Source organism: Onychostruthus taczanowskii, unplaced genomic scaffold, assembly GCF_017590055.1.
Source record: "Onychostruthus taczanowskii isolate IOZ18803 unplaced genomic scaffold, ASM1759005v1 scaffold2, whole genome shotgun sequence".
NCBI lineage: Eukaryota > Metazoa > Chordata > Aves > Passeriformes > Passeridae > Onychostruthus > Onychostruthus taczanowskii.
Window position 1 is genome coordinate 21,138,108 of NW_024499239.1, and position 20,004 is coordinate 21,158,111.

General features: G+C 37.1%; 1 protein-coding gene across 5 annotated transcripts in view; it reads right to left on the reverse strand.

The window, feature by feature from the left end:
• HTT (huntingtin) overlaps window positions 1-20,004 on the reverse strand; it is a 79,034-nt gene that overhangs the window by 11,525 nt on the left and 47,505 nt on the right. For 4 of the 5 annotated variants that reach the window (XM_041402499.1, XM_041402498.1, XM_041402501.1 and 1 more), the window contains 17 exons: window positions 19,613-19,851; window positions 18,339-18,481; window positions 15,294-15,501; window positions 13,649-13,790; window positions 12,260-12,439; window positions 10,655-10,831; window positions 10,036-10,112; window positions 8,646-8,784; window positions 6,845-6,967; window positions 5,825-6,038; window positions 5,478-5,623; window positions 4,849-5,026; window positions 4,467-4,559; window positions 3,861-4,048; window positions 3,110-3,236; window positions 2,151-2,251; window positions 172-326 (listed from right to left, as the gene is read on the reverse strand). In XM_041402499.1, the coding sequence (XP_041258433.1) occupies window positions 172-326; window positions 2,151-2,251; window positions 3,110-3,236; window positions 3,861-4,048; window positions 4,467-4,559; window positions 4,849-5,026; window positions 5,478-5,623; window positions 5,825-6,038; window positions 6,845-6,967; window positions 8,646-8,784; window positions 10,036-10,112; window positions 10,655-10,831; window positions 12,260-12,439; window positions 13,649-13,790; window positions 15,294-15,501; window positions 18,339-18,481; window positions 19,613-19,851 (2,630 nt within the window). The remainder of the gene's footprint in view (window positions 1-171; window positions 327-2,150; window positions 2,252-3,109; window positions 3,237-3,860; window positions 4,049-4,466; window positions 4,560-4,848; window positions 5,027-5,477; window positions 5,624-5,824; window positions 6,039-6,844; window positions 6,968-8,645; window positions 8,785-10,035; window positions 10,113-10,654; window positions 10,832-12,259; window positions 12,440-13,648; window positions 13,791-15,293; window positions 15,502-18,338; window positions 18,482-19,612; window positions 19,852-20,004) is intronic. The other variant, XM_041402500.1, reaches the window with a different exon arrangement.

A 20,004-nucleotide genomic window follows, 5' to 3' on the forward strand; every position in this document is an offset into this window, starting at 1 on the left:
GTCAGCAGGTTCACAATGCCAAGTCCATGCAACTTCTCTGTAAATAGATCCATTCACATAGACTTACTTAGAAAATACAATCTACACATTTTTTCTACAACTAGACTAAGCAACTGTCATTATGTATTAAGCACAAGTTTTATGCATTTGAAAACAAGTGAAAACAAATACCTTGTGTCCAGAGCTTTTAAAGCTTTGTTGCGAGGCTGCTGCTCCAAGCAGCTAACTGCTGGATTGCCTGCAACAGGTATGGTCATTGCACTCAGCACCAGGGAGGTTATGGCTTGCACTGCAAGGACATTGATTTGGGTCCTCTCTGTATCTTCCTGTAAAATGAACTCACTGTAATTTGAATTGTTAAAAAAAAATCCCAAAAGCTCTGAATATCAGTTTCACTATATAATCATTAATAAGCCTGACACCTGCTCTTTTTCCCATCCAGAAATGTATGTGACATTAACAATGCACACAAAGCACTGACTGCAGCAGCAACACATCCTTCCTTCTCATCAGTCACTCTGCATGCACCCTTCTCTTGTCCCATTAAAACCTCAAGATATCCATTTCAGAACTTCTTTTAAAGTGTTTAGCCTCTTTCTTTGCAGCTACCCATTAGTTACTTGTTGAAACAAAGCAACAGACCACAAATGCATGTGATCCTTTTTAGAAGATGTAAAATGGTAACCAATGCTTAACTTTCAAAATATTTTATTTTTATTTCAGAAAATATTAATACACAGAAATTTACAAGAGTGCTTAAAATATTTGCAATTTTGAATGTACTGGTCTGCCTTGGAAAGCAAAGGAGCAATATTATTCTTGTTCCACAAATACTCTCTACATGACAAATAAGGAACAACCAATGGCTAGATTGCCCTAAGTCTGACCCAACATGGCCATTATGCAGCAAACACTTAAGTCAAGGTGTCCAAGCCTGTATAACTAAGAGAAAATGCTAAACCAGGGAAGAGGGATGATGATTCCCTCTTCCTTTCTGCAGTGTGACACCTAGGAAGCAAGAGAAGAAAACCCCTTTGTCTGCTACTCAGGATCCACAGTTTGTCCCCTGAATTCTTCAAACAGCTTTAGGCTGTGCATCTACTATCAGGACCATGAACAAGCCTAGGGAAATAACCTTTCAGGTCAAAGAACTAGAACCCAGGAAAATCAGTTTGCTAGCAGGTTAAGACAGTTGAAGACGGAAAAATCTCTTTCATGATTGCCAAGTTCACTCTCATCTTGACTTTTCACAGAATCATCTAAGTTGGAAGAAACCTTCACAGACCACCCAGCATAACTATGAATCCAGTACCACCATAATCACCCTTAGACTATGTCCCTAAGTGCCATATCCAGACCTCTAATGAGCACTTTCAAAGACAATTACTCCACCACCTCCCTGGAAAACTTATTCCAAAGCCTAACCCCTCTTTCAGTGAAAATTCTTTTCCTAATATCCAATCTCAACCTTCCCTGGTGCAAATTAAGGAGTTCAGTTGAGAGATGGCAGAAAAGACCAATCCCCACCTGCCTACACCCTCCTTTGAGGTAGTTGTGAAGAGTGATGAGGATCCCCCTGAGCCTCCTCTTCCTGAGATTAAACACCCTCGCTCCCTCAGCCCCAGCCCCAGTATTGTTGCTGTTCTTTGGATAGAAATATTTGGTATAGGAATTGGTATATAAATACATATATTTTGGTATATAAATTAGACACAAATTCTGCTCTAAATTTCTTCAGCTCTGATCCCCAAATGCTCTCCCCTGAATTTTGAACATTTACCTAAGCTAGAAGCCCAGATAGCCAATATACAGTCTACAAGTGGGAGCAAGACACATGAATATGCATCTTCAGGTCAATTAATTTCTAGTCAAGAATCTTACCAAAAACCCCCAAAAACTGTGTTGAATAATGTACTAATAAAGAGCTGAAACAGCTTCATTAATTTATTTCCTCACTATTTGCATGCTTGTAGAGGCTCTAAGCCAGAAGATGGATGTGTCTGAACTCACTACGGTATGAGAAAAAGGAAATACAAAATAGAAAAAATTCCTTAGTGTTAGTCACTTCTTTTCTGCTTTACAGTTTTAATAGTAACACTTTTCCTGATTTAAGTAAAATTTCCTTTAAAAAATACAGTGAATGACATTACCTCTTGCTGATTCTCCTCTTGGTCCATTACAATGGGCTGAGTTACGAGCACACCAAGCAAAGTAGCCCAAGTCTCTTCAAACTGAGTACGGCTGATCCATCCTATGGAAACACTCAGAGATAGCCATTCGTGTCTCAACACAAAGCTAAACAAGGAACAGCATTAAAAAAAGGTACACTGCTTCCACAGATTTAGTTTCATACCACTGGCTATTTATATTGGTGGTTTTGTTTATTTTGTAATGGAACAAGCTTCCCAGGAAAGTGGACACAGCACCAAGCCTGACAGATTTTAGTAAGTGTCCGGACAGTACTCTCAGGCCCAGGGTGTGACTCCTGGGGATGGTGCTGTGCAGAGCCAGGAGCTGGGACTCAATGATCCTTGTGGGTCCCTTATAATCCAGCTTATTCTGTGATCTACTAGGTGTGGATGGGAATGGCAGAGAACAACACTGCAGCTTCTCTCCTTCAGCTCCAAGAAGATGGAGAGAACTGGAAACAATGTGCTAAGACACTCTTCGAATGGGTTGGGTAGGAAGGACATTTTCAAGATCTTCTACTCCAGCCTAAACATCTGATGTCTGAGTTGAAGGTAGGTTACAGAGGGATCTTACCACAGGACTTTATACTCTGCATTAATAGAAAAAAGTGGGGGGAAAGCAAAATATTCTCAAACATACTGTCAAGCATATGCCCCAGAAAACAAATGGTCATTCTGCAAGAGCACACTGAAATCACCCTGAGATGGAATAACTTTTGACTTTATTTGTATAATTCTCTTAATTGAACAAAATGTAAGAATTACTGCAGCACAATTACTAACCTGCTCTGAAATATTATCTGTCTTCCACATAAGCAACAAAAGTAAGCAAATGGTTTCAGATACAGTTATTCAGTAATTTCAAAACACATGTAAATGCCCAGTAAGAGCCAAATGTATGAATTTAATTTTGTACATACCGAGTGTATTAATGCGATAGATGAACTCCTTAAAGATTTCCTTTTCTTGTAGAAATTCTACTGGGATTTCAGGAAAAACTGTGCCAAAGTCACCTGAAGGCTTTGGTGACCAGCCTAATTTCCACACCTAAAGAAGTATAATGGAAGTTTAATTATCCAAACCAGATCTAGTATTTATATTACAGCTCTAAATATATAGGAACCATTCAAAGGCAACAATACATCAGTAAATAAAAGCAGTTCTCCAAACAGAAAAATACTCAAAGGAAGACTGAAATCTAACAAAACTTATATACAATGTATAGCATATTTCTAATTTTAGGGCTTTTTCCACCATACTTCCCACTGTAAATTAATGATCCAGTTTTATGGTCCAAGTTTATCTATAGAAGCAAGTATGTTCTTGTCACATATTTCAGTTTAGAAATTATGCAGAAATTATGCTGCAACAGACTTTAAGGAGAACAGTTCATATACTAATGATACCTGAAAAAGCACACTGATACATCAGAGAGGGGGCAAAAACATTTCAACCAAAAAACTTACTATGTTTTTACATCCCCTCAAAAACAGAGCGCTGAGAAACAGAGAAGTGGCCTTGCACGTGTTGTTTGTTACTCAGTGTTCAAAAAGAAAAACTGATTGACCAAACCAGCTGAAGGTTGAAGAACTTCAGATGCAGCACCATGTTTGGTTTTCAAAGTTTTTCAACAACTTTTAAAGTCCTGAAAGCCAAGCATAACAAACATACCAAGGGAGGTACTCTGGTGTAGCTGTTCACTAGAGGCAGCCTTGCTAAACTGATGATGATGTTCTTGAGGACAGGAGTGAGAAATGCAGGGATGCTGCTGTTTCTTTTGTGCCCCAGTGACAAGACAGTCTGTAAGCATTCCACCATCTCAGCTATCATTTCACATGCTGCAATAATGTGTTTTGTTTCTTTGTTGGGAGAGAAAGAAATTCAGCTTTACAAATCCACTCAAAAGACAAATAATTTAAAAAGACAGAAACACAAAAAATTATTAATGAAAGAGTATGTTAATTAAAAAGGACAAAACCACAAAAAGGATATAAACAAATAAATTTTTAAAATTTAAAACTCCACACTTTAAAAAGCTCAGTCTGTAGCATGCTGCACAGCTAACAGAATCCCCCAAAAGAAAAATCTGCATTAATGTATAACTTTCAAGAAAAAACAACTATACCTGTAAAAATATAGCAACTTATATTTAACAGACATTTACCAAATACAAATAAGATGAACTTTCATTGTTAAAAATAATAGTAATGGAAAGGGTACCAAAAATATTTCTTCAGTGAAAGTTTAGGGCAGAAGCAAAATTCACTGTTTACTTACTCTGTACATTTGAATCAATTTCCCCCTCACTTAAAGGTTTTGAAGTATTCTTTCTTTCAGGACTCAGAAGTTGATTACCAGGTTCCACAGCAACTGAATTGGAGAAAATATTTGAATGGAACAGCTATTACCTATTTCATATTCCATTTTTTAATCAACAACACCACGCAGTAGTCAAATGTTTTACATATCCAAGGCATTTGCCAAGTTAAAAAGTAAACACTATATTTTAAATGGAAAATTAAAGTAGTAAAAACTAAATGTGTCAAACAAATTATTAATAAGGACTCAAAGGAAATACTCCAGATACACAGCATTTGATCACTGATGACTGGCAATCTGTTTACAAAACTTTTCCCCTAGTTGATCAAACTGCACTCACCTGCTTCTATGATGAATCTAATGCAGTTAATTAAAGAACAAGCATATGTCACATGAGCTGCAGAAGACAGCAAATTCCAAAGAGTAGGCTGCTGTAGTGTCAGACAGCAACAATCCAGACCAGCTTGAAGATCTACACTTAATGGAATCTGGTCATGTGCTAAATGCCATGATAGTGCCTGTACAAAAAGAGAAGCTCCCCATTAACAGCAAATTCTCAGAACAACTTCTAACCAACCGGGCCTTTTTAAACTCAGCAAAATGTAAAGTATTAGTAGCAAATAATATTGGGGTTTTTTCCCCAAGAAAATGCTATTTATTTTAAGTACAAGAAAATGATGACATTTATATACTGTTTATTAAGTGTCCCAAAAATCAGTGCAGGACCCATTCTCCCAAATGCCAGCATCAGTCCTTCAATCTCTCCTTGTACAAAGCTGTCCTTGTCCCACAACACAAATCTGATTTACTAGCAAAAGTCAAACACAAAAAAACACTAAGAAGAAATTTCTACAGTTCAGACAAAATAATTGCCCCAATAAAAAATTACTCAGTGGTGATCAGTTTAAGATAGAGTTGCTCCCTCTCCCAACATTTCATTGCATCTTGAATTGTGGTGTAGTTTCTTACCTCTATTGACATCACCACGAATTTCAGAATATCACCCTCTTTGTCAGGAGGAACACGGAGACCAGCTGGTAGTTTTGAGAGTAACAACAAATACTGAGCCAGTGCACGACAAAGTGTCATCATAGACTGATACATCACCTCATCTCCTATAAAATAAGACTGGATGAAATCTAGCAGTTTGAATTTTTTTCCATTCAATAAATGATTTTCAGAACTATTTCATAAGCACTTTTATGCCAGGTATCTTGATTTTTTTTTTTAATAGTAAGTTCATGTATTCACAAGACATCTGTAAAGTATCTTTGCAGAGGAGAGAATAAACTTTAAAAGATCATTATTTCTATTACCAAAGATATCGTTTAGTTTTTTCCAGTAGGTTGATGGCTCAGTTGGCAATAGTGGCTGAAAAACCTGGTGGTTGGCTGGAAGGTTTTGTACAGCAGCAGACACATGGTCCAGAGTTACCCTCCGAGCTGTTTCAAAGAGGCTGCTCTTCTGGTCCCTTGAGATCTCATTCATGCCAAGGCTTAAACAAGGTGCTAACAAGCTTAGGTTGAATTCCTGAAATCAAACAGGAAATTTTTAAAAATTGCTTTTAAAGTGAAACTAAGTATTTGGTGGTATTATTCTAACATACTAATATGGTAGCAAATTTACAGTTTATTGATTAACTAACTTATTATTAGTACCTCTGCTCTACTGTGGTGTAACAACATGGTTTAGCCCACACTGGCTCCAAATGTCAATTCCAACCAGCACCATATTGGAAAGGAAAATCAATACGCTTATTCCAAATTTTCAGGACAATGTGTGAATAAAGCTTAAGGATGATATATATATACTCAAGGAATCTTCAAGTAATGAAGTATCTTTTTAGAAACAGCTTCCCCAGTATTACTTCCGATTACCAGTGGCAAATAATCATGGTGAGAATGTGAACAAAAGACATTCTTAGATACAAGTTGCCCTTTTTGCCAAGTTTACCGTGGCCCGTTACTGTCTTACTGCAAGTCATCCAGCACAGATATTGAAGAGGTTACAGAAACAGCTGGCCTTGGAAGAAACTGTATGGCAAATCAAGATTAGATACAACAATAAAATTGGATTTCTCTGACTGCAATACATAAATAAACCTTTGCTTCCACTCTATCTATTCAACCTGTACTACTAGTAAGTTTCTATTAGCAACATTGCTAAACAGATATCCACTGTTTTTCACAAATATCCACTATTTTAGTTTCTAAAATTAAGTGAATTAGTATTATTGGTATATATTATCAGTATTATACAAATTTGAAGTGTTACCTTTTAATACTACCAATAGGAACAATTGAACTAATTTCATCCTCTTCCTCTGACAAAGTTACCTTGCTGGTCATGAAGGAGTTCAGGTCAGGCTGAGGAATCCTGTTCACCAGCTCTGCTCCTTCTAGAAGTGCTGAGTCAGACTTGATGTAACACTGTGACCGCACTAGTGACACATACCAGTCCTTCAATGATCAAAAAAGGAAATTTATTACATACTTGTTTTCAGAAAACAACACAGTATATGGGGGCAGAGAGAGAACTGCTCATTAGCACTGAATGTCTAAGACATCTGTAGTCTACATTAATATAAAAAAACCCTCTCAAATTAAAAAGCAAAGCAAAACAAAAAACTGGTGAATGGAAATGGAACATATTAAACTGGACCAATGGATGCTCAGTGACAACTTGTCTATTCCCATAAAGTCTGGACAGGAAATGAGGAAAAATTTATCTTAATACAGAGTGTAGGTACTTGTATTAGGATCCTAAACACGACCAGAAAAAAAGCATGGAATACTCAGTAGTCACACAAATATAACAGTAATTAGAGACAAGCCAATACTATAAACGAGGAAGAAAACTTTTCAAATAATATATATATAAAATAAATGTGCATAATAAATGTAAATTGAATAAACATATAGTATATATTTATTTATTTAAAAATATATATATAGTCAAAGATTCAAATAATTTTGCTGAAATTAATTAGAACAGAACTAAACCTGTCAGAGTTCAAGGAGCATCTGGACAATGCTATTAGTCATGGGATTTATTTTTAGGCAGCCCTGAAAGAAGCAGGGAATTGGACTCATTGATCCTTATGAGTCCCTTCCAATGTAAGATATTCTATGATTCTGTGAACCATGCAGAAGTTGTGGGGGGAGCATACAAAAACTACTTTTGTTTAGAATTTACAGTGACAGCCAAAGATTTTTGGGGCAATCTGAAGACAACGCTATGGGTAAATGGTTTCTGGGCAGAGCATTTTCTCCTGCTGTCCAAGTAGGTCTCAATATCTCCCCTAAGCCAATGACTGCTCAGACTCATCCCAACTGAGATTTCTGGGGCAATCTGAAGACAACGCTATGGGTAAATGGTTTCTGGGCAGAGCATTTTCTCCTGCTGTCCAAGTAGGTCTCAATATCTCCCCTAAGCCAATGACTGCTCAGACTCATCCCAACTATCAGCTAATCGAAGAATTTTTGCCATTTCAGTTACATAAGTTTCCTATTACTGTGTATCACTACAGAACATGGAGGGATGAAAATGAGAAATTATTTGTACCATGGGACAAACTAGAAAAAAGGAAGGCACAGAAAGCCCCAAGACTTGCTCTTAGCCTATCACTTCACTTGGAAATAAACACGTCTAAGTTCATGAAAGACAGAAACACTTCAGTATTCTTGATTGTTCCCTAAAAGTAATTGAAAGCTGAGAAGGGAAAACTGAACAAGCAATGTTTAATTTCCAAGAGACAGCCAACAACTTCCAGTAAATGAATAAAACCAATACTGTAGTAAAACACATCAAAAAACCAAGATTATTTATCTGTCTCTATTGAACTGCATATAAATGTTTCCATTAAAGCTGAGCAAAGAAACCAAACTTGGTAAATTTTTCACAGCACTGTCAATATAACAAACATCTATGTTTGTGCTAGTCATCCATCCTAAGGGATGTTCAACAGTCAGCCAACACACATGAAATTAATCACTGATCTATTTTTGAGATACAATCTGACAATCCTGAGAGCATTAACTGCACAGTAAAAATAAGCTGCATTTAAATATTTTGCAAAGAACAAAGCTCGTTCATAGCCAAGGCACTTCTAGTGACTCTTTCTAAACATAATCTTACTTTGTCTAGAACTACATTCTCTAAAGGTGGTTGGTCTTCTCCATCTAGTGGGTGTGAGGTGACCAGAGGTGAGGGACTGGTCGTGTCTGGTGCTACCATGAGACGAAACCTATCCAGGAGTGAGTAGAGTCTTTGGTGCCTGAAAACAGAAGAACACATCAGCAGAGGGCTATCTCAGCTTTGTAAATCATTTAAAAATAAATCCAGTTTTAAATTTAAAAAGACATCCAGTGACTCAATTCCAATCCCAGGACAAAAAAGCACTAGGGTCTTCAGTTTTTTGTTAGATACAGGCAGTCATATGATGCAAATTTCCTTCAGGTATCAGAGGCCAAAATTAATTAATTCAGCACCACCAACAAATAAAGATGTAAATTTAATTTAGCATTACAATTAGTGATATACCTAAGCTTAAAATATAGCTTTCTTTATCCAGCACATCTTTTAATGAGTAAGAGTCGTCAAAGTTAGTGTACTGATTATTTGACTGCAAAAAAATACATTTTAACAGATGCTAACCAACAACCCACTAAAACTATACTTCTATTAAAAAAAAAATTATCCCTCACTGTACTAAAAACTCCAGTTTCTGGATTTATGTCAGTGTCAGAGATTTTTTTTAATACGGTTGTTTTTTTTGTGTTTCTTTTTAAACTCCACTACTGCTACCAAGAACTTGTACAAAGTAATTTTTAAATTTCTTTAAAATTAAATTGACCATTACCTGGGTAAGCACATTACTATTGATCTACTGCAGTCTCACATTTTAGGTTCTTTCCCCTACACTTATTTCAGTCAACAGATATTAACCTCAAACAGCAATGATAAGAGGAGTAAATAAGGATCTTTCCGACATCAAACAGAAGTTTTTTAAAAAATTAGTAGTTTGCTCCTTTTTATACACGCAGTTTAAACAGCCAGAAGACTAAACAGTTAAAACTTTTAACACAGTTGTATGGGAGAAAAAAACCCAAAAAAACTGAAAACACACAAGCCCACTTAGCTTGAACTGACAATATTTTGCAAGTTTGAGGAAAATGAAGTTCGCTTTAGTAAAACAGATTTTGTCAAGAAATTAATTTGCAGCTGCTATCTCTCAAAAGTTAAATACTGAGTGGGATGCAGGAAAGAGAATCTGAAGCAACCTTCTAGAGCTTGCTTCAGTTTTTAAGTAGTTCTTACTGCAAATTCAACACAGATAGCACAACTGCACCTTGGGCCAGAACATGCCAGCATCATATGAGAGGCTTTAATCCCAGTTTACTCCCAAAAACAACCCACTATCTGACATCTAGGAAAAAAGCCAAGATGTGGGAAAACAGACTTAACACGATCTGTATTATAACACTACTTAGTTTTACATTTTAATGGCATTTTTGGTACTATTTACCTTGCTGCTAATCCACTGTTTTGAAGGTACTCCTGAATTCTATCCAGTTCTTCAACTGGTAACTGAGCAATGCTGTTCTATATGAAAAAAATCACAAGAATTTTACAGGACAGATAAATGTAAAATCCCCAGAAATACTTTTACCAGATCAACAAAGTTACAGGCAGATAAAGTGAAATAAAGTAAACATCCATGTACATTACTATAGGACACAAAAAACCACAATGTGAACATGCTGCTGTTCTCAAGGTAAAAAAGGGAAGTTTATTTTCTGACTCCAACATTTCTAGATTTCCAGAAGTGACAGTGGATTGGAGGGTTAAAGTGCCACCTCTCCAATGACACTGGACAGACCAACAGTCCATCAAATTTCTCCTCCTCTACAAAAGAATGCAAAACAATAATTTATTTACAGGAAGTGTGTGAGAAAGTTTGCTACAAGAATGTAAACATCAGAAGGCTTAGAAAATCTCAAACAATCAGGGCAACACACATATCTATATACAAAATTAAAAAAAAAAATCTGTCAAATGAAATCACTTAACCATATTTTGATGTCATAGCTCTTGACAACACTGGGGGCACCCAAAGTGCTTCCCAGGCAGGGGGTGCAGTGTACCTGCAGGGTGGCTGCCAGCAGCATCTCCACGCGGCGGCAGGCCAGGGTGTCCACCATGCGGGCCAGCACTCGGAAGGGAGTGCACAGCAGCTTGTCCACGTACAGGGTGAGCACAGCCCCGGACTGGCTCAGGTGGATTCCCTCCAAGCACTGCAAGGTCTTCTTCAGGGTTGTGGGCTACGTGTTCACACAGCACGGAACAGAGAAACAGACAAAAAAATTACAATGCATTTGGAATACAAAGATTTTAAAGGGAAAGACGCTCAGAAAAAACTGTAGTAGACAACTACCTGATCAATATAATCATCTCTGTGTGAATGAGATACTGAGTGTTCATATTAATTAAATGACCAAGTTCTTTGATGTGTAACTGTAAAAACTCACAACAGTAATCAAAACATAGGAAGCAAAACTTTTAGGGGAAAAGCTAAAATTTAGGTAAACTTGCAAAAAGCTTTGAACAGAGTGAGAAGCTTCAACTCTTTTCTGGAATAAGGCAGGAACATGTGCATAGTCAAGACACGTGACAATACAGAAATGCAGACAATTCCTGGGGGGCTTTCTGAGCATATGTTAAGAAACAGCAGTAGCAACTCAGGATTAAAAGGGTGTGCAAATAATTTTTTTAATTTTTTTTTTTAATATAAGCACCTTCAGCACTAATATTCTAAAGGAAGAAACACAGAGACAAACTAGTTTTACTCATGAAACCAATCTTGGTTTAGAACAGTCTGTTAATACCAGCTATTTTAGTTTTACTGTCTTTCCTGATAATCACCAAGCATTTCACACAGTGACTACATCTTCTATTAAAACATATTCAGCTTAGTTCATTCTGCTGATTCTCAGCTAATAAACCCCAGACAAATATCACATAACTTTAAAGCTGCCCTAGATTTGCACAGAGACGATGGAAAGGGATAGGAAACAGCACTGAAGCTACTCAGGGTGCAGGTGGCACAATTATCTCTAGATTATAATCACATTAATCACAATTATCTCTAGAGAAAGTCCAGCAAATGAAATTTCCTATGATTATGAGAGATGCATACAACCTTACATCCCTATAAAACACCATCCACTCCTTTTAATTTGAAAACTAAAATAATCAACAGAAATAATACCCTGAATTTCTCAGTGATTTTCCCACACCAAGTGGCTACAACTTTCAAAACAGATCCATGGGGAAGGCATGAGCTCACAAATAATTTTCATACTGCCAGGGCCTATGAAGATGGACTGGTTCCTACTCCTGCCTCTGTAGTTAGTTTGCTATTTACACTATTAAGGCACTGAAATTGAAGTTGAAAGTTCCAGCTTTAATTTACCCATCAGATATTGATTATGTGGGAAAATATCCATTAAGGAAGAAAAGCAGCTTAACCATCTCCACCTGAATACACAGATTTGATGGACTGGAACACAGCTAATGCTGAAGTTGCTAATATAAGGTTTGCTGCTTGCATTTTTAAGTAAGTGAATTTAAAAATAAAATTAGAAGTTGATAAATGACCCAGAAATGTCAAACTTTGCATACTTATCAGTTAAACTTATGCTGACATGAAATACTTTATTCTTTACAAGAAGTCAAGAAGTCAAACTTACAGCTGCAAGATTCTCACAGCGTGACTGAATGGCCTGGATGAAGAGACCACTGGCTGCTGAATTCCTGTGAACAGCACTGATAAAATCTTGTACTGGAGGCTCATGGGACAGATTAATCAAGTCTTGAACATGATTTACAATAAGCCAGGTCAGGTGTTCTGAATCATGTAGATTTTGACACTAAAGAGGAAAAAATTAAAATTTGATTGCAGTAATTAAAATTAAGATTTTAATTACTACACATGACATAACATGAAGCTTCTCATATATAATTCTGGTAGCTATTTTGAAATAATGACATAGAGTGTCTATATCTTAATACCACCATCATTATTTTTACATGATTTTGTTCTTGTTGCAAATTTAGGTATTTGCCATGAACATGCAGCTTATTTTTCTAAAAACACTAAAGAACAGGTTAGAAACAAGTAAATTGAGAAGGCTGATTCAAAGACGCTGCTTTTAATGAAATGGGTTTGAAATAAACATACACACAGAATTGTCTTGCAAAATGTGATTTTCATTCAGGCTTCTTAAAGATTTCTTATTACTACTGGCCATTAACACAAAATGAAGAATTTCTGGAAAGCAAATCCAGAGATCTGTCAATAATTAATGTCAAACACCTAAAAGCTTGTGTATATAAACAAGCAGTGGAATGCAAGACGAAAATATCTGTAGAGTTAACCAGGCAATGCTGAGAGCTTGTACAGTACCTCAGTAAAGAGGTTTTTGGAGGATTTTACCTTGGACGACTCTAATCTGACTCTAGTGACTGTCCATTAGTACTTGAAGTGCTTCCTAAACAAAGCTTTCTGTTCAGTTGAACCTGAAAAGAATGCAGTTTCCTTACCTCAAAACTGGTCTGAGGTGCAAAGCCAAGTGCAATACCTCCTACTATTGAAAACTCACTTCAGAAGTTCCCAATGAACTAAAACTCTAATACTGAAGCAGCAAAAGGCCAAAGCCACAGAAATTGTTCTCACTGGAGAACCAAAATGGAAGTTAAAATGTTAATGTAAAACCTCTCTGCTTACAGTGTAGGCATGGAAATTTGCTGTCTCCTGGACATTGTGCACTCCTACTGATATTGGGAAGTCTGGAACTACGTAGTGTGCTCCAAGCACCTCCCAAGTAAGGGATGCAATATCCAGAAGGTAATTCTATTGCCCACCAGGTAAACTTCACAAGTCAAGAGAACTCTCAGTTCAGAACAGAAAACAATGTCAAATGAGGTCATATCTAAGCTTACAGAAGCACCATCTGAAAATAAAATTACTAGTTTCACAGATCTTCATTTTTCACTTAACACATATCAGTAATAAATGACTGTCAGCATCCTGAAATAACTCAAAACTGTAGTTATAAAAGTCATAATTCAAAACTCACAACATAGTCACAGAAGAGAATGAGTGCTCCTCTTCTCACTATCTCACGATTGCACATGCCACGCTTAGATTCCAGGTCAGATTCATCACTGTCTCCAGATATATGAGGGCTAAGCAATTTAGTAGTAGAAAGGCTGTGTCGCCTGCAAAAAATACATTGTATGTTGTTACTGTTTTCTTGGTATGGCTACTGAAACATGAACAACCAAAGTGTTTGGAGTATCCTACCAAGGTCCTTACATATGACACGTCTTTGCCTGTAAACTTCATTCAAACATTACAATTCCTTGAATTGCTTGTAATTCAAACATTACAATTCCTTTGCTTTCCATCAGATCTTTATTTTTTAACAATTGCAGCATTGCTTATTGCTTCTTCAGACAGTCTAAAGAACCAAATGATTTATTTAAAAGAAGAACGCGGGCTGCTGCATCTCTGGTAGGACAGCAGAACCTACTCCTGTATTTTCTTCTCAAACCAAACCAGTGTTCCTGAGCACTTAGTCTAGTGTCAGATTAAAAGTGATGCTCAACCCAGAAAAGATACAATACTGGTAAATTTAAAAAAAAATGTACTGCTATCTTCGTTCATAGAATCATCAAAGTTGCCTGTAAGATCATCAAATCCAACCTTTAAACTAGCACCACATCATGCCTCACCTACTAAGCCATATCCTGAAGTGCCACATCCACACACCTTTTCAACATTCCCAGGGATGGTGATTCCACCCTTCCCAAGACAGTCTTTTCCAATGTCTGAGTAGATGCCCTGCTTTGCTCATAATCCTGGTAATTCCATGTTTCCACAAATCAGAATAATATATTTTCAATACCTAAGGTTGAACTGAAGCAAGAGTCTCACATTTGTGAAAGTATTGATGCACTTCAGGTGTAGAGCAAGATGAGACTGCCCAACACTCACTGCACAAGCACCAGAAATGTCCCTCAAGTCACTTGTTCGCCTCCCTCTACAGTTAATCCACCCTCAGAGGAGGTACCTTCCTTATCCACGGAGGACAAATTATTCCAATGCCTGACAGGTGGGATAAACTAACTTCAGACCAAGAGAATACCCATTTTAGAACCCATCTCCAAATTTCAGACAGCATGTTCAGTGAGGCTGTTACAGTGCTTAATGCTAATGAACCAGCAGGGTGCTAACACCATGTTTTGACAGCATTTAGACTCACTGAGAACAGATAATCCTGTAGCTACAGTTAGATGATCAGACTGTATTGCCATAAACACAACAGTGTCCATCATCTCCACTGGCTGGTTATTTCCTAGAAAGTGAAGTATGAGGTCTCCATATCAACATGAAACACTGAGTATTTTGCTATAGTTATTTCCATAGTTTCAATAAAAAGTAGTACAAAGATGAAGTTTTCTTGCCTTAGAAGTAAAGAGATTACCTGGCAGTTCTTCAGAGGAGCAACTGAGTGCAGGACACATTTCCTTAGCTTGGAAGTCACACCAATATCAGAACAGACAATATGTACACACAAAGTAAATGCAGAACTACATTTCATAATACAAGCAGCACCATTCAATGACAGGCTTGGAAGAAAGCAGCTGGATTGTTTTAATATGATTTTAGAAAATATAATTATATGAAACACACTACTAGGGAACAAAACCAAAACTTACTTTGGGGTTTGATGCACTTCTGACCACCAGTTGTAGTTGGTATAATTGACAAGAAGCAAGATGTGGCACCAGAGGAGAACTAAAGAAGGATGAGTGGGAATCATGGACTGAACAAGGTCACTCAGACTCTCAAGCGTATAGAAACTACCATCAGATCCATCTCCTGTAAAAAGTCGGGTGGCTGCAGCTGTGATTCTTCTAAACATCCCTGAAAACAATAAAACCATGTTAGAGTAACAAAGCTCTAGTCTGAATTCTGAAGTTTTACAATTATTCAGGGTAGAATTCCTGCAAGAAAGGTAAATTCGAAGCAGTTTTACAAATTTAAGGTAAGTGATGAAGTTTGCCCAAGGGCAGTGTGTAAACCAGAAATTGCCAGCTCTCAGATTCAATAAATAATGTTTTGATAGGTTTCATGACAATTGTCATTAATCTGATACATGAAAACCTTCATTAAACTTAAAACTGTCACCTGTGGACCAGGGTTAGTTTGTTTGTATATTAATAACACAGATGTTCTACTTAAGAACCACGAGGTAACTACTACTCTGCATGTTAAGGAAAAACACCTATGAGTATCCTACTTCAGAGGATGGCTTTCCAAACACATTTAGTTGAAACTAAATTTATTCACTTTCATCCAGTTTCTAAAGTGCAAAAATTACGTATTTCTGCCATTACCCTGAAAACAGAACACTCAGCAAAAAAGCAGAATTTTGCTTTCTGAATTACTGATTCTGTGTTTGTATGCCAAAACAAAGGTTTGGAAATAAAGAAATTAGAAAATGGTGGAAAAACAAGGAAAGTTGTCTAAAGGTACAGGACTCTGAGTTTCTATGAGAAGATAAGACCAGGGGGCAAAAAAAGTTTCTTCAGAGTCAGTTAGGAACCAAGAGCTAATCAGAATAATGAAGGAAATCTGCAGTGTTACTTGCTTTCCTTGCCAGACATACAGAAAAATGAAGCTGTAAATTCCACAGCCATGTGGACCAATTTAAGCTGCCCCCCAGGACTGACAAACACACAATGTAAATAGCAAAGAATGGGAAAAATAGCTGAGTCTCAAATCTCTGGTTCCACTTATTAGTAAAGCAGTGCTAGCCCCATTCCAGCTCCCTGCATTTGCAGAAACTACACCATCTAGTGACATCCTACAGTCATTAAAACCATTCCATGCTCATCTTTTTACTTTGTCCATGCCCTTTATTTCTAACTTCAAAGGAATAGATTGAGAATGTTCACTTATAATCTAGTAGCTTCCTACAGTCGGAAACACAGGAGTCAGCAATGCTTACATTTTGAAAAAACTGCAATGGGTGAGAAGACAAAGCAACCAAACAGAACTATGGTTAGAAATGACAGAATACAGCCTATGTTTCCACACACAAATTGCTGTAAGCTACACCCATAGTTAGGAGAATATAACTTAAAGAGAAAATAATTATGGAGGTTCCAACCGAACAAAAGAAAAGCATTAGAAATTCAGGCACTTAGTTAATCCTCAACCTAAATAAATATGTTATGGCATGAAAATACAGCCCAGATATCTGAACAACTTTTCTTTTACTCTGTTACACCATACTGGTAATATACCTGAAGTTATTTGTAGATTTACATTAAATTAATTTCTAGAGATCATCCAATCCACATATCCCAGTGCTCTGCATGAGTATTTTAATATTTAATTTTAATTTTGCATGAAAATTTCTACATAATTCCTGGCAAGACTCCCAGTGCAGCCTGGAAGCCAGTCACAGCAGCAGAACTAGCTGAGCCTTCCTTTCAATTATCCCCAGCTCCCACTGTGGAAGAACCCGCTGCCCAATTTCAATCACCAGCTTCAAATTCTGATTTCCTTGCTCCTGGCTTGACACCATTTAATCACTTTATTCCAAAACAACCTGGTATAAGTTATTTGTTATAATATTTGATTCAAATATTTATCCTAAACATAAATTAATATATAATTAAAACATATACTATTATAATTACGTAATTTAATATCATAAAATAGAATAAAAACATAATAAAATTATTACTGTAACAGACACATGGGAAGAGAACTGTCACTCTGTATGTCCAGAGTTCCGGCCCCTAAAGCACACCTAAAACAAAGATTAATTTTGTGTTTCTTCACACACACTCCTGGAGCCTTTGCACCAAGCTCGGATTGGAGGACTCCAATTTTACAGACCAAGGCAACAGAACACAGAGTTCCTTGTCCCATGTCCCCAAGAAAGCCTATGAAGAATGAGGGACTTGTGCCAAGACCTTTTAAACTGCAGACAACTAAGAGCAAACCAAGGTTGCATTTCAGTTGCACGCTGAAAATCAGAAGGCAAAAAGGGCAGTCATAGCAAGAAAGAATAAAAGAAAGGCATGATAGTACCACTACTCAGAAAATTACTAAAGAATCAAGCTATGGACTAAGGAATTACTAAAGGGGTAGATATTGGGTATCCAGCAGAAGAAACCTAAGGGAAAATTTGCAAACCTGAAGAAAGGAACTCAAGACCAGCTAGCTGGAAAGGTGCTACCTTTCCTGGTTTTCTGGGGTGTATTTTTTGGTTTTGGTTGGTTAGTTTTTTGGTTGGTTTGTTGGGGGTTTTTTTGCTTGACTGTTTTATATATTTTTATTAATTATGGCAAAAGCCAGGAACTTTCCTTGTCATGAGTCTGAGCTAGTGGTCTGTGTCTCAGTATTTTAAGCTGGACATACCAACCAACCTCCAAACTGAGACAAAACATGGGAAGTACAGCCACAAATCTGGAATGTTCTGTGCTTTTTTGACTGAAAAATTTTAGACAGTTAAAAGGAGAGATTAAGAATCACTACTTACATTTTGTTCCACAAAGACAGAAGAAATGTGCAAAATGTGCCCTGCATGCACGAGCACCATGTTTGCTAAGTTCTCTACATGGAGTAAGATACATCTTCAGCACTTACATATTCCTTCTCAGTAGTTCAATGCATTTATGAATTGTCTTAGAACTCAAAAAGCCTAGCATTGCATGCTATGACCTGGACAACATTTCAAGTATTACCTGATTTGAAGATATGTATTAAGCACATAAGCAGTGTGCCCAGCTCCTGGCAGTAGAAAGTGTGTTGCTGCTCATTCATGTCCACTTTTAATTGCTTGGTGACAATATCTTCCAGTAGAATGCCAACCAGTTGTAGTAAGAATCTTGAAAGAAACACATATACAATCAATAGGAAAATTATCAATCTTTCAGAAAAAGATGAGGTTAGCCTATGAGACTTTGGTTTGAAAAATAAGATAGGAAGTTCTTTTCCACCTATCCTAAATAACATAGTAAATGAAATGCTACAGAACAGGTTAACCTAAAACAAATAGGATGCTATATGATCATGAGCATGTCAATAATTACATATTAAATTCAGGTTATCTCTCATCACCTACAGTCACATTAGCACTGGCCCAACTCACAAAGCAAATATTCAGAATGCTGCGGTGTCTTCATAGTGATTTGCTAAAAGCAATTGAGCTAAATCAAGCTAAAAACAATCTGTGACAGTCACCACAGCTCAGCTGAGCAGGGGTAATTCAGCAAGTCACAGTAATTCACCTGTTTACCTCACCTCATCTATCCATACTCTACTACACAGGTTCTTTATCAGACCTCCAGCTGGGACAATGTGTGCTGTCAAAAGAAGCACCAAAAGAGGGCATTTGAGGAAAGCCATCCTTGCTCCTGGCCATAACCACAACTCCATTACTGCACTGCTGTTGGACACAAGGTCACAGTATGGGTGTCCAGAAGACCCTCTTCCCTCAACCCACTACCCTCAGAGTGAGCTGAATGACATGAAACAGCATTCTATTCCTATCTGGAGTTCCCTATTTAAGTAAAATGTTATTATTTTCTTAAACAAACAGCTATTTCTAATGCTTTCCACCACATTAAAACACAATGCCTTAATGACAAACATTATGTCAACGTAATACTGCTGCCATCTCTCCATGCTTCTTTTGCCTGAAGTTTGTCACTGACCAAGAACATCAGCAAGGGAAACCAACTAAACAAAGCTGGGTCTTAAAAAAAAGACAAAAAGAACAGAACTAACTCAACAGATTTGAATCCCACTGCTGCCAAGTTTCTAATACAGAACCTGGGCTTCCACTTAAAGGGATGTTTCATCATTCAGTCCTCCACACACACTTGTCCTATGACAACTTATTAACAGACTTGATTCCATTTATACAGAAGTTTTATATGTGCTAAATATTGCCCAGTGTACTTGTGATTTCTCAGAACTCTTTACCTTTCCCCAGGTTATTCAAAAGACAGTGTACCTGGAAAATGTCTCTTCAGGTGGGTATTTCACCTGTTTGACCTCAGTGCGATCCTCTGGTGTGGACACATTATTTTCTCCACATCTCAGTCTATTGATTGCTTGACATGAAATCAAATATGGTGAGAAGGAAAGCTCTTGTATACGGGATAGAACAATGTCTTCTGTTGACTGTGAAATCAGAACTCTAAGGATAGCTAAAATTCCAGAAATCCACAGCTGGACAGTGCTCACTGATGCCTAACACAAACACAGAAATACAGAAGGTTGAATGCTTATGAAGTTAAATGACACAACACAGAAAGGCATTAAAAAATTAGCATTTTCATTAACTTGTAAAAAATCAGACCCTTTTGAGAATGGAGCAAACCAGAAATAAATTTTAAGTTCAGA